We start from the raw sequence: 15,303 nt of genomic DNA, 5'->3' as shown, positions 1-15,303 counted from the left end.
GAACTTTAAATGGAAAATTGAGGCTTTTCCTTGGTGGTGCTAGCTTTTTTATTGGTGGTGCATAGGAGTGCAAAGTGTTCTGAGCAGGGTGCAATAATTTTTTACCCAAAATTCCACCAAAGTGCCGCCAAGTTAATGCTTTTTTTAGCACTTTAATTCCTTATATTTCTGAATGTGTGCATATTTTATTAGATTTTTTTTGTGGTTCTAGCTGGTGCTAGCTCTCCTCTACCTGTATACTAAGTCGCGGTTCGAAATTCAGTGTTTGCGGCAAATTCCTTTGATCTTTTGAATGGCCATATCTCCGTAATTATTAAAGTTAATGAATTTTTTTAAGTGGTGCAATGGAGTGCAAAGTGTACTTAACATAATGAAGTAAGTTTCAATCAAATCCGGCCAAATTTTTTTTGGCGGGAAAAAAACTTTAATTGCTTATTGTGGCTTTTCCTTGGCGAATTTAGATTTTTTTTTGGTGGTGCATAAGAGTGCAATGTGTTTCGAGCTCGGTGCAAAAGTTTTGTCTCAAAATTCAACCAAAGTGCCGCCAGGTTAATGGACCCTATAATAACACTTATAGATATAGCTTTATTTCGTTGTTTTCATTGAGTCTAGACAAAAACAATACTTTTTTTTATTATTTTCTTGGATAAATATTTGAACAATAATTCAATTCTAAAAATTCGTTGACAGAATGAAACTTGTTGTAGATGTGTCGCCATTATTATTATTATTATTATTATTATTGTTATTGTTATTATTTAAAAAAAAGTTATTATTTAATAATTCGAAAACCCAACATTTAGTTTCTGAAAGTTGGAAGAATATCGCCTGAATACTACTATCTTGAAACGAATACAAACTCGAAGTTAGATATTTCACTTGACACCAGGTTGTTACATAACGGAACACAATAAAATTTTATTTATTTACAGCTTTGATAATTACATGTATTTTTGTATTTTTATGCTACGCAAACCAAACACTCAAAGCAGACAAAAATAAATTTGTAAATATTTAAAAAATATAGACAAGTTTAAAATTTGTATTTGTACGAGGGTCGTTTGAAAAGTCCGTGCAAAGTCAGAGAGATAGCACTTACTGGCGCGTATCGAGGTTATGTTTGGTTAGTAGCATCTCTTGGAAGAACACACACCAAGTTTCAGCCAGATCGGTCTATTTCTTTGTGTTTGGCATTCGTTTGAATCGAGGAAGTCGAGTGATTTTCAAAAAATGGACGAAAAAGAATTTCGTGTGTTGATTAAACACTACTTTATGAAAGGCAAAACGCCTGAGGAGACTAAAGAGAACCTTGATAAACATTATGGTGACTCTGCACCTTCGATTAGAACAGTTTATAAGTGGTTTCAAAATTTTCGGAGTGGCCATATGGGCACAAGTGACGCTGAACGTTCTGGATGCCCTGTTGAGGTTACTACTCCAGAAATCATTGATAAAATCCATGATATGGTGATGGATGACAGAAGAGTGAAGGTGCGTAAGATTGCTAGTGCTGTGGGCATCTCGAATGAACGGGTACATAATATTTTGCATCAACATTTGGACATGACAAAGCTATCCGCAAGATGGGTGCCGCGATTGCTCACGCTTGACCAAAAACGAAATCGTGTGAAGTGTTGCAAGGTCGGTTTGTAGCTGTTCCAGAAGAATCCGCAGGACTTTAAGCGTCGTTTCGTCATTGTGGATGAAACATGGATACATCACTACACTCCTGAGACCAAAGAACAATCTAAACAATGGGTTACCAAGGGGGAATCTGCGCCAAAAAAGGCGAAGACCGTTCCTTCGGCCGGAAAGATTATGCAAGAAAAACGCCCACGATTAGCCCACAAAAAAGTCCTTTTCCATCACGACAACGCACCAGCTCACACCTCAGCAGTTGTGGTCGCAAAATTAATGGAAATAGGGTTCCAACTCGTTTCTCATCCCCCCTATTCTCCAGACTTGGCTCCCTCGGACTACTATTTGTTCCCCAATATGAAGAAATGGCTGGCGGGAAAAAGATTTTATTCAAACGAGGAGGTGATTGCCGAAACGAATGGCTATTTTTCAGACTTGGACAAATCCTATTATTCGGAAGGGATCAACAAACTAGAGCAGCGTTGGACGAAGTGTATAAGCCTAAAAGGAGACTATGTTGAAAAATAAAAAAGGTTTACCCCAAAAAATTAAGTAGTTTTTATTTTTGCACGGACTTTTCAAACGACCCTCGTAGATTAGCAGAAAACGCTTTTTTTTATGAAAATCGATGATTAAATAAAAAAAATTATCAAGAATCCCTGTTTGGGTTAAAGATTAGTTTATATTAATCGCGAAGTGTTATTTGTATTAACATTAGCAAAAAAGGCGAGTTTTTTTTTTAATTAGGCTGAGTGGACCTTGGCACAAATAGTTTTTTCTATTTTTTTCTATTGTTTTAATAAAATTACAAAGTTTGGAGCACTGATGGTTTTTTGGATTGGGATTTCCCAGCCATCTCTCCTATAAAATTTAAAACATTTTTCCAAAAGATTAGTGTTTCATTTAAGCAAAACAATATATCACTTTAGTTTGAAATTTTCTCCCTAATAAATTAAATGTTTTGTGAATTTTTGATAAGCGAAGATATGTGGAGGATTTACATTAAATTCCAATTCTCAGAAGGTTACTGCGCTGCCTGTCGCTTAAGCGGTAAAAATGGTGGCCAAAATTATATTGTTTCAGCTGAGTTTTACAACTCTTGTGCCACGTTAAATAACCCTTGTGAGTGCAACAATACCAACTTAAGTCCCTCACTAGATGAATAATTTTAATTTAGTTTAGTCGACAATTAATTATAACTAGTTAAAAAATGTTTAAATTCCACCTAAAGCTAGCATTAAAGAAATGTGAAAATTAATTTATGCCCTAATAATCAAAGGATTTTAAAGAATTTACATTTCTAGTTTGCTGAAGTCTTCTAAAATAAATATCGTGAAATTACTTCATTTCCTTTACATTATATACTTATTTAAAGTAGTAATTATTTTATATTGAAAAAGAAAACTATAATCCGTTGATGAAGTTCGACAAAAAATGAATATACTTGAAGATGCCGTTAAATATATTTTTCAAGATGTATGATTGGGTTGTTTTAATATACATATGTTGCTTTATACGCTTGCAAGTAATGCGTTATAATAATAATAACACAAACACCACTTCCAGAAACCTTTTTATGAAGAAAAAAAAATATTGTATGTTACAAAACAATGGCATCTTTTACATATCTTCATTTGTTGCCGAACCTCATCAAGAATTTAAAGATACATTATCATTAGTGATGGCAGATATACCAACTAAGTAACTTTCTAGTTAATTTTTTAACAATTGTTGTTTATTTTAAACTATATTATTTTATTTTGCAATAATATTTTTAAATAATGTACATGCGATATTCTTATCACTTTTACTGATACAAAAGAACGTTGTTATTGTTTGTCTTTATTTTTTACCTGAGTAATGTAAAATGAAGTTCACTTTGATAGTTACAACTAAAAAAAAAAAAAAACTACCATTAGCGCGTCCAATCGGGTTGGACAAGGTCGACCAGTTGATAAGCTGGTCAGAAAGCGTGCGAAAGGAGATAACGTACAAACGTGTTTGCTAGCCTGACGTGTTGCAATACAGCTATGTCATAGGGGCATGGCAGGCGAGCCTCCAAAATGGCGTCGCCACTCTTACCACCTCCACTTGTTGCTCTTACATCAACATTCACATTTCTTGTATAAACTAATTCCTACTCTATAGGTTTTATTCTAATATTTGTTCCTCACAGTTTTAGTTATTTTGTTTGTAAATCTCTTAAAAAATATTGGATATATTAACATTTTTGTTACTTTAAATTAATCTGTCATAGATTCTCCAGTCAGCGTTTTTATTAATCTTTGGAACGCGTATGTGTCAAAGAAATAAATAAAAAGCTCTGTTGACAGAAATCCTATACGAATTATACTAAAACTATTGATTTTTATAGTTTGTATTTTAAGTTTGTTGAATTTAATACCTCTCTTGTTATTTAACGGTAAAATTATGACTTTGCTTTTGATTAGTTTTGTTTATGCTTAGTGGTGGTAAGTGGTCTGTCTCAATCTACTCGCAAACCTCTCTCTAATACGAAGCCGCCGGCTTATCTACATTTTTAGTTCATACAGATTACAACTTCCTTATAAATTACTAATTATATTTGACCATTATAAGCGCTATCAAGTTGAACTGAGTAAATATAGGATCGTGTGTATTCTAAAAACATTTATCATATTTTTCTCGAATTTGGAATCCTTAGCCTGCTTTTAATCGTGGGTCATTTGGGGCCAAAGGGGGCCTGGCCCTCTTCCCAACTAATTAAATAATTTATTGATAAAAATATGTATGATAATTTTTTTTCTTTCAAATCTATTAAATAATTATTCGTCTGTTCACTGTATTTGTTTATTCACTAGTTTTTGTTGTTATTTTTAAATTCAATACAGTTTCTCTCTTTCCAACACCCTTTGCTACATCTCCCTTACAAAACCATTTTCAAGTTTTTGTCTACATTCCCTGAAATCATTCTTATTCCTTTGCTGGAACTCCATATAATATTTTTTTAATACATCAAAAATACTAAATTTTTATTCATTAGAAAAGACACAATAGTAAATTATAAAATGAATAAAGTTTTTAAGCAAAGTAAAAAGCCAGCGCCTGGACAAGCCCCCAAACAGCTGTCTAGAGACATGGTAGGTAAGTTACAAGGTCGCGGTCCGCACAAGGACGCATTGTTTTACAAAGAGCATTCTCCTTCGAAGGACAACTTTCTAACTAGTTACCGTTATTCGTTAATTGACAGCCACTAATTATATTTCAAACTGCGCTATTAAAAGTGCCTTCCTAAAAATCAGTAGTTTTAAAATTTTTAATTAATAACCTCTTCTTTAATTAAACTTGTAATGGTAAGAAAGAAATTATTGTGAGTAGTTTCTGCAATAAAATTTTTAAAGTCTTTAAAATGGTATAATATTTAAAATTTTCATTCATGATTTCTTTCTTACTTGATAAACGTTTCGAACTTTTTTAAAGTTTATATTCAGTTTATTGCTGTATAGGGAATTTTACTGAAGTAAAATTTCCCCTATCTGGCGCAATTACATTTGTGTTTGCAATTCACACTCCAGCCTTAAATTATAATAGATCTTATAAACCAACATTCATAACATACGAAGAATAAAATATGCTATGCTAGCAGTCTGTCCAATAACTTAGACTTGCTTGTCCAAGCACTTGGTCTTGATAGCCTAGTATTAAACTCAGTCTGCAAATAGATAATGAGATACGCCTGTAATTGAGTTAATTATTACAGCTACTATGTTAAAAAAACCCAAAAAGCTTCATGCCAATGGACAAGTTTGCCTACATATATTGTTACATTAAAAACAGTAAATTAAAAATAATTATTGCAAGAAAACTATCTGAAATAATCTCTCTAATTTTTAAAAGACGGTACTTTTGTTATAAACGCAGCTTTTTAAAGAGAAACATTAAACTTATCCTTTATTTAATATTTAGGCTTTTTGTGCTTTATTTAATGAAAAATAATACAAATTGGGGAAAGGTTATGTTTCCTTAATGTAAGTAATTTAAAAAGGTTATTGACATTTGGGAACTGTTGAGGGTATATTATCTTTTAATTTATTAGAACAACTCTGTAAAAGATTTGGCAATGTCACGTCTTAGGGCCTTCTATTTCTGTTTTGGCTCTTTCACCTTCATTGTATGACGTTTATTATCAGCTTCTTCCCCCTACCCTTTGCCGTTCTTATTTTGAATAGTTTGCAGTTTTATTTCAAATATACTTGTGTTTTTAATTTTTCTCTTTGTTGTACCTGCCAGCCTAACTTAATCATTTTGATTTTCTTTTTTTTTTTATTTTAAATGAAAAGGCCGGCTTATTTTCAAATTTACGACTAGAGCAACCCGGTCAAACAGAAGGGGAAAAAATGATAGTTTTTTTAAAATAAATTAAGCAGTATTTCAATTATCTAAGTGAATTGGTGCCGTTGTTGGTATCCAACGAACTCTTTTCAAAGTCTTGCTATTGGTGACTGAAGCGCTAGTCCCTTAAGCAAGCTCTGTACTACTTTCCTACATGTGCAGTTGCTCATGGCTGGTACAAAAAGTGTTCACTACCATCAATCTTGTTTAACAAACAAAATTAATTGTAATCTATATATTCTGTACATGTTTTAGATTTAGCACAGTTCGTAATGATTCCTTTGAATTGAGAAAAAATAAATAATACTTTCATCGATCTTATGGATTCATCAAGATACATTGCTATTTTAATTAAATCAAGTATCACAATTTTAGGTAAACAAAAACAATTTTGTTTTTGGGGAAAATTACAATTATGGGATCGATAATTTTAGTTTTGTTTTAACGCCTTGTAGGTAGTTCTCAAACATACATATGCTGAATAACATAGTTTTAAGTTAGTCCTCTTGCAAAAATAAGCGATCCTTATTATTATTATTTATTTATTTATAATTATTATTTTCTTATTATGACATCATTGAGACATAAAAATGGCCTTTGCTCGGTGTTTGGGGATCATTCCTTGGAATATTTGTTGAAATGATTTTGTTGCAGTTGTTCCAAGCTTGGTAGCAAAGATAACGAGGCAAATTTTCTTTCTTCCCTCACATTTTGTTTTAAATTACAAATCTAATATAGTTCAAATATAAATAAGAGGTAGTTTAGTCATCATATTTCTTAACTTAGTGCTTAACGATTAGATACTTAGATCTACCGATCTCTTATCAGTGCGCAAAGAGTGTTCTTAGGAAATACCTTCAAGTGGCTTTATTCTATAAAGTTATCTGGACATAATTAATGATTTATATGTAGAAGAAATCTAAAGGAAGTCCCAGAATGATTAGCTGATGAATATGTTAATTAATGGTTATAATATTAGTCTAGAAATATTCTTTAAATTATAAATAGATAATGCCAAACTTTTAAACATTAATTACTTTTAATAATTTTAAAATATATAATATATAACGGGTATGAAGGGTATTGTGTTAGTATAGTATGATGAGAAATGCTATAGTAGAAAATTACAGTACAAATTGATCTTGAAGGTTGTGAACTTTGATTGATAGTCAGTGATCATCAGACAGTATCCACAGCATCTTATCACAACATCAGTTTCTTATTTATTTTATTTTTATTTTTACATGGCCATGGATTTGTGTTCTTATTATTGTTTAACAGATGTCAGGCATGATATGCTTGAAGAATGTTTGCAGCAGGTAAAATGCCACTTATTTGATGTTTCCATTCTGTTATCTTCGTTGTGTACTGTTTAAAGTCTTAACTTTAAAGAGTACTTTGCTTATTGTTTATTATTTGTTTCAAATTACATATTTACTGCATTATTCGATAGAATGAAATGATGATTCATTCTTCGTTCAAATGAAGGAGTGAATTAAACGTACAAACTCTTCCTATAACTTTAATCTAAAAATGTTGTATCCAGTAATTACAAAAAATAAAAAATTGTTTAATATCAGCTACCTTATAAAGCATTTTAATACCTGAATCAGGTTATCATTTATTGTTGTTCATTCTTTTTGGTGACTGAATCATAGTTTCATTAGAATGAAAAAATAATTGTCATTTCAGTCGAGCAAAATAAATTTTACTCGACTGGAAGGCAATTATTTTTTCATCCTAATGTTATCATTTATTTTATTTTCTTGCAAAGATCTGAGAAAATAAAGTATTGGATCAGTGTTCTATTTAGACATTGACCAAAAACAATAGCTGGTTCTGACTTAAGCAAAAGTGTACCCAAAAAATCGACTTTATGCCAAGTTTTATACATATATTGGACATTTACAGTTCCTTTCTGCTCCAAACTATTAACTTTCAGTAGATTGCTCAATATACTGGTTGAAGAACGATTTGTTGTAGAATAGTTTCATTGATTTTGGAGTTCTGTGGATACACAAATCTAACCACATTAACAACATTGCTACCGATATCCCCATTCTTCCTTTATGAACTTAGGTAGGGTTAATAAAGGTTGATTATGTAAAAATAGGTCTTGATGCAATCATAAATTATGTAAAATTCAATATATGCCTAATTTGGTCGAAATTAGAGCAACGGTTTGGTTGGAGCCTGTAAGGAACACGCAGATGTATTTACAATCAACTTCTGCGTTAGATTAAGAGGGAAAGATCTATTACACTGAATGATTTGATTTTTTTATATTACAACTAAGTTATGGTTGTCCAACAATAGATTTATTTCTTCCTACGAGTCTTTTAAATCTCATAGACTTTGTTATCTTTTGTTAAAACTTTGCCGAAGGCCAGCCGAGCCCATAACCCAAGTTGTTAATGGCTCTTAAATTAAATTAATAAGATACAATTATTTTTTGTTAATTACAGTATCTGGATATCGGAGAGGACATGAATGTCCCCGATGACTTCACTCAATCTGAAATGATTAGCGGAATGTGGTGGAGACATCTGGTGGCTGGAGGAGTAGCTGGTGCTGTTTCAAGAACTTGTACTGCACCATTGGACAGACTCAAAGTGTACATGCAGGTGATATATATATATAACGTCTTTAAACATTTATAATACATTGTTGAGATTAATTTTTTGGCCCAGAAAGATCCTAGCACTCTCCATCTACATTATCTGATCATCGCTACCAAGTCTTCTACTTACTGTAGCTCTACATTTTCTTCTCTTAATGTGAAACTACAGGGGGTGGACAAAAAATGGAAACACTTGACTTTTGGCATCATAATGTTTGAACATGTTCAAATCAATCAAAACTTGACATATTTTAATGGTTTTTTTTTAAATTCTGTTATTTGATATGGTTTTTTAACCTACCTTTTTTTTTTTTTTTTTAAAAAAAAAAGAAATTTAAGGAAATTGTTTATAACCTTCTAGAAATGGCAAACCTCTCAGACTTTCAAAGAGGCCAAATTGTTGGTGCTCGAATGGCAGGCGCTAGTGTAACAGAATGTGCCCGAATGTTTGGCGTTTCAAGAGGTAATGTCTCAAAAGTAATGACTGCTTTTGAAAGAGAAGGGAAAACGTCCTCAGCCAAGCACAGGTCTGGTCGGAAGTCGAAGTTGTCTGAGAGAGACCGTCGGACTCTAAAGCGAATTGTTAGACCTGATCGCAAGACCACAGCTCCTAAAATCACTAATGAGCTCAATAGACACGTACAGAACTCAGATTCCACAAAAGTATTTTGATGATTTTTCAAGGTGTTTCCATTTTTTTGTCCACTCTCTGTACTTCAGCCTGTACGGGAATTGAATAATAAATTCTCAGAACGAAATTGTAGCGCTAGACACTAAACTATATTTGTTTTTTTCGATGTAGAATTCTTCTCTTAACTAAATAGAGATTTCTATTAATTTAATTGAAGTACCAAACTCAAAACTTTCGTACTGGAGTTCTGTATTAAACATTAATTTGTGGTTCATTTTCTTTTGTAGAAGTGAATATTGCCTTTGTAAAATATCTTTTATTCAGACATTCTAAACTCCTTTAATGTCCATTTATTTTTAAATATATTCTTCTTTTTTAAAAAAAAACATTATTTTTGGTTATTTTTGTCAGGTTCATGGATGTCGAGGACTCGGAATAGCAACTTGTCTGAGAGGGATGTTGAAAGAAGGAGGAATTCTATCACTTTGGCGGGGAAACGGTATAAACGTGTTAAAAATAGCTCCTGAATCCGCAATTAAGTTTTGGGCCTACGAACAAGCAAAAAGAATAATTAGACGAGCAACAAATCATTCTCCAAATTCCGGAATCCCTGAATTAACTATTTATGAAAGATTTGCTGCTGGTTCTATCGCAGGAGGCGTTAGTCAGTCTATAATTTATCCCCTAGAGGTAAAAAATATTTTTTTAAAAAAATTGTGTAAATATTTGCGTATATAATATTATATAAATTGTTGAGAAAGTTGTTATAAGTTTAATTGCTTAATTTATAAAAGTTATCACATTCTAATCAATTCATATTTACTCTGCCAGAATTGAGGTAGCGCTTATTTACTTATGCTCAAAGAGGTAGTGACTAGTTAGACTAATTACTTAATACTACAACTGTACTGTGGCCAATGAATGTAAAAAGAAAAGCAGAGAATTTTTGATTTCTAATCAAGTTTTTGAACTTCTTTTCACCCCTTCCTTGTCAATACTTCCTTCATCTTCAGTGGCAGAAACATTTGCCTTAAAATTGCGCGGCGCATAGCCGAAGTATGTTTATGTTCGACCCAGAAAGGTGCTGATCAGCGTTTGTTTTGCATGCCCTGAATTAAATTAAAACTATATAACATACCATTCTAAAAAATATATAGCAAGTAATGCAATCGATCCCGACTAGAATGTGATTAACTTTTTAATTACAAAATTTGCACATAAAAAATATTTTATAACGTATGAAACAGGTAGAAATCGATTGTATATATATCGATATATATTTTTTCATTGTTCAGTTTGTAAACATTTTCTATTATTATTATTATTATTATTATTTTTACTGAACTCAAAATGTTATTCTAGGTATTAAAAACACGATTCGCTCTTAGAAAAACTGGAGAATATAGGAACATGGTAGAGGCAGTAAAAAAAATTTATAGAACAGAAGGAATTAAATGCTTTTATCGAGGATATGTACCTAATCTTTTAGGAATTTTACCTTATGCAGGCATTGATCTTGCTGTTTATGAGGTAATTGTTTTATTTTACTTATTCAGCTTATCAGTGAAATCCCACCAAATCAAAGGAACGTACGATGGTCGTTTGAAAAGTCCGTGCAAAAATAAAAACTACTTAATTTTTTGGAGTAAACCTTTTTTATTTTTCAACATAGTCTCCTTTTAGGCTTATACACTTCGTCCAACGCTGCTCTTGTTTGTTGATCCCTTCCGAATAATAGGATTTGTCCAAGTCTGAAAAATAGCCATTCGTTTCTGCAATCACCTCCTCGTTTGAATAAAATCTTTTTCCCGCCAGCCATTTCTTCATATTGAGGAACAAATAGTAGTCCGAGGGAGCCAAGTCTGGAGAATAGGGGGGATGTGAAACGAGTTGGAACCCTATTTCCATTAATTTTGCGACCACAACTGCTGAGGTGTGAGCTGGTGCGTTGTCGTGATGGAAAAGGACTTTTTTGTGGGCCAATCGTGGGCGTTTTTCTTGCAGCTCGGTTTTTCAAACGGTCCAATAACGATGAATAATATGCACCTGTAATAGTTTTACCCTTTTCCAGATAGTCGATGAGGATTATTCCTTGCGAATCCCAAAAGACAGTCGCCATAATCTTTCCGGCCGAAGGAACGGTCTTCGCCTTTTTTGGCGCAGATTCCCCCTTGGTAACCCATTGTTTAGATTGTTCTTTGGTCTTAGGAGTGTAGTGATGTATCCATGTTTCATCTACAGTGACGAAACGACGCTTAAAGTCCTGCGGATTCTTCTGGAATAGCTGCAAACCGTCCTTGCAACAATTCACACGATTTCGTTTTTGGTCAAGCGTGAGCAATCGCGGCACCAATCTTGCGGATAGCTTTGTCATGTCCAAATGTTGATGCAAAGTATTATGTACCCGTTCATTCGAAATGCCCACAGCACTAGCAATCTCACGCACCTTCACTGTTCTGTCATCCATCACCATATCATGGATTTTATCAATGATTTCTGGAGTAGTAACCTCAACAGGGCGTACAGAACGTTCAGCGTCACTTGTGCCCATATGGCCACTCCGAAAATTTTGAAACCACTTATAAACTGTTCTAATCGAAGTTGCAGAGTCACCATAATGTTTATCAAGCTTCTCTTTAGTCTCCTGAGGCGTTTTGCCTTTCATAAAGTAGTGTTTAATCAACACACGAAATTCTTTTTCGTCCATTTTTTGAAAATCACTCGACTTCCTCGATTCAAACGAATGCCAAACACAAAGAAATAGACCGATCTGGCTGAAACTTGGTGTGTGTTCTTCCAAGAGATGCTACTAACTAAACATAACCTCGATACGCGCCAGTAGTGCTATCTCTCTGACTTTGCACGGACTTTTCAAACGACCCTCGTATGAATATGTGTGCTTTGAATTAGTTTTTGTTCATTGAAATAAAGTTTGAATTTGTTTATTTTATTTTGAAAAAGAATATTTCAGCATTGTTGAAAGATACATAATCTTGGAAATTTTTATCCCAAAAAATTTGAATGTTTTTTTTATCCAATTTTCAATAGTTTCGGAAAACGCTTTTTTTAAAAAAATAACTGTGCTGTGATATAACGTGTTATCACCTCCATAGCTCACACGTGTTGACTAAACAAATGCCAACTATCTACTCGCGAGCCCAATACAACCAACCATTCAGTTAAACCCTTCCCTAAAGGATTAGCTAACTAATATTTGAAAAAGAAAGAATGCGATTATGTATTAGAGCAGGGGTGAGCAACCTTTTTAATCAATGGGCCAATTTAAATTTAAATTTTTTTTGGCGGGCCGCACATAGATTAACTCTTATTAATAATTTACGAAACGTCCGTATTGCATGTTTGAACAAGTCACCGACAAGTGTGTATCTCGTCACAAAAAAGTCGCGCAGACGCGGCGCGTTCGTATTGCATGTTTAAAAACGTCGTCGACAAGTAACTCGCCATAAAAAAATATTTCGGTTTGGTATGTACTACCATTTTATTATAATTAATTTTATAACAATATATTGATGGGAGAAAGTCGATAAAATAAATTCAATTTTAGAAATGCTTGGCGGGCCGCGTGTTGCTCATCCTTGTATTAGAACAAACAAAATGCTAAAATTGGATCCCCAATAATGGAATCTTTAATAAAATAAGTTCAAGTATTCACTAATGACGTGCCATATTTTGTTCATCGGCTGGTCATTCTTATATCATTCATTATGTGGAAGAGGTTTGCTTGTGCCATTTTGATTAACTTGTTTTAGTGACTCTTCTAAAATTGCACCAATGTTTCTGGTTCGATGATGGCGCATGGATGTAGTTTAACAGAAGAAAAATAAATAAGTAAATAAAAGTAATTGAGACTATTGGCAATTGTATAGTAAATATTCAGTAATATTTAACTTTAGATGTCAAAAAAAAGCTATAATTGAAGTCAGGGAAAGTTGTAGTAGTGATTAAAGTAAATGTTAATTTGTTTTATATCTAGTGATAGAAATTAAGTTAAATATGTCATTTGTTGTAGACGTTAAAAAACAGCTACCTAAGAAGGCATGAAGAAGAGGCGCCCAGTGCGTACTTGCTACTCGCTTGCGGAACAGCTTCCAGTACATGTGGTCAAGTTTGTAGCTACCCACTGGCATTAGTCCGTACCAGATTGCAAGCGCAGTGTAAGTATTTCCAGTATTATGTTACTTAAGCTTTTCTAGATACGGAAATTACTGCGATCATACCAAATTTTCTATCCGTTTTAAGGTTTACTTTGGCAAGATCAAAGTGTAGTATCTGTTCTTATCAGCTTAATCTCAGGTACAGTTTAAGGTTATCAGTATTGGGTAGCTGTGAAATACCAATATGTTGCCTTCATAAAAAATAATTGGTTAATGTACAAACTAGACCACAGAAACAAAAAATAAATGAAGGTTTTCTTAATGAAAGAAAGTTTCTTTTTCTTTAGTTTTTCCGCGACCTTGCCCAACGCTTGTTCCTGTATTTGGCAAGTTTTTTTTAAATCAACTTAAACATCATCCACGTGAGTCCTTTCCCTTTATTTTTTATCTCCCGGCGCCCTTAAAGTTTCTTTTAGGACCACTTTCAGCTTGAAATTCATCTTATTTTTATATTTACGCCAGCAGCCAGAACTAGTCTGCAGTACATTTCTCGGTTCGACATTGCTTCTCAGTTTTACTAGCCCACTGTTTTCCGAACAAATTTCTTTGAAATATTTTGCGGTTCTACGAAAAATATTTGACATGTTTTCTTCACATTCGTAGTTTTCCAGCAGCCTTTGCTTCGAGATATTCTTTTATTTCTTCTTAATTTTCACTTTTTCAAAGGCTACATTGAGTTTTTGCAATTACATGGAGATAAAAAACATTTTTCTAAATAAATACTCATTCTCTTGAATTTTTCTTCATTTCCACGATTTTTCTTTTGTACAACTTGACTTCACATAATCAATTACTCTGAAAAATGAAACCATATATCAATACGAATTTTTAACTTAATCTATTATAGCACGCTCAATTTACTTATATTTCTGCCCGATTTCGAATTTGACACCCTCTTTATAACGTATTTTTCACAAATTTGCTGACTAAGTATGTATACCATAGGTTGACTATATATTTAAATACATATTTATAGTTGATAAAAAATAATTGCAAATAATTTTTAATAAAATTGAATTGAATTTACCTAATAAGTTGCAATTTTATAATTTCAGTTGTGGATGCTAAAGCCAAATCGAGAGATACTATGACATCCGTTTTTAAGGACATAATTAAAGCAGAAGGTTTGAAAGGATTATACCGTGGCATAACGCCTAATTTTATGAAAGTCGCTCCAGCTGTTAGCATCAGCTACCTAGTGTATGAGAAAACTAGAGTAGCGTTAGGAGTAGAGATGAGTTAAATGCAAAGTAAGTTTTTTAATTTTCGCTTTGGTTATGCAAGTGGTTATTGCTTAGCAAGAATCTATTTTATATAAGTTTCAGGAAGAAGAGGAGCTTTTTATACCTCTTCTTAAAAAGAGTGAGAAAAAAAAAATTCTGAAGAATTGAAAAACAATAAACTATAGCTCAGTAAGTACACAGCATAAGTACTGTTTACGAACTATATGTTTAATCCTGGAGTATAGGAATTTGAGCCATCTCAATCAAAATATGAAAATATGAAAGAAATAGCTCTACTAAACCTTGTAATCTTTGACATTCTCCGAAGGATGAGTTCTCTGCTGAATCTATAATTTTTATCCGTTCAGAGGCACATCTCTTTGGGACTCTTGAAATTTCTAGATAGTCAGAAGCCTACATAGAGTCAGCTAATCATTATCTGCAGAGAATGATCTCTACCCTGGCGACCTTCTCTGAAAGATGGCGGCTGATCATTTTAAGATCTCCACAACAAATAAAAAGATACAATTTTTTTTTCTTTCGTTGGAGCTTTTCTTTTGATTAATAATCGAAATACTATGAATTATCGCTAGAGTCACTGCAGAGATATGTTTTGGGTAGTGAGGGAAACTGATCCCACTAACA

The 15,303-nt window shown here is 32.9% G+C and overlaps 1 protein-coding gene across 7 annotated transcripts in view; it reads left to right on the top strand.

Annotated features, from left to right (window-relative positions):
- The window catches only part of SCaMC (Short Calcium-binding Mitochondrial Carrier), a 72,245-nt gene that overhangs the window by 54,382 nt on the left and 2,560 nt on the right, over positions 1 to 15,303 (top strand). For 4 of the 7 annotated variants that reach the window (XR_012455569.1, XR_012455571.1, XR_012455572.1 and 1 more), the window contains 6 exons: positions 8,475 to 8,633; positions 9,672 to 9,950; positions 10,623 to 10,790; positions 13,291 to 13,435; positions 14,491 to 14,685; positions 14,755 to 14,847. Coding sequence is in view for 1 of the 7 variants with exons in the window: in XM_074119060.1 (XP_073975161.1) it covers positions 8,475 to 8,633; positions 9,672 to 9,950; positions 10,623 to 10,790; positions 13,291 to 13,435; positions 14,491 to 14,678 (939 nt within the window). In the remaining 6 variants the exon portion in view is untranslated. Of the gene's footprint in view, positions 1 to 7,244; positions 7,329 to 8,474; positions 8,634 to 9,671; positions 9,951 to 10,622; positions 10,791 to 13,290; positions 13,436 to 14,490; positions 14,686 to 14,754; positions 14,848 to 15,303 lie in introns of those variants that run through there. The other 3 variants (XR_012455574.1, XR_012455570.1, XM_074119060.1) reach the window with 3 other exon arrangements.

The sequence above is a fragment of the Rhodnius prolixus genome, unplaced genomic scaffold (genome assembly GCF_049639745.1).
Source record: "Rhodnius prolixus isolate KJV_2025 unplaced genomic scaffold, Rpr scaffold_2, whole genome shotgun sequence".
Classification (NCBI taxonomy): domain Eukaryota; kingdom Metazoa; phylum Arthropoda; class Insecta; order Hemiptera; family Reduviidae; genus Rhodnius; species Rhodnius prolixus.
Note: the sequence above shows the minus strand (reverse complement) of the source record. Positions and strands in the feature narration are given on the sequence as shown.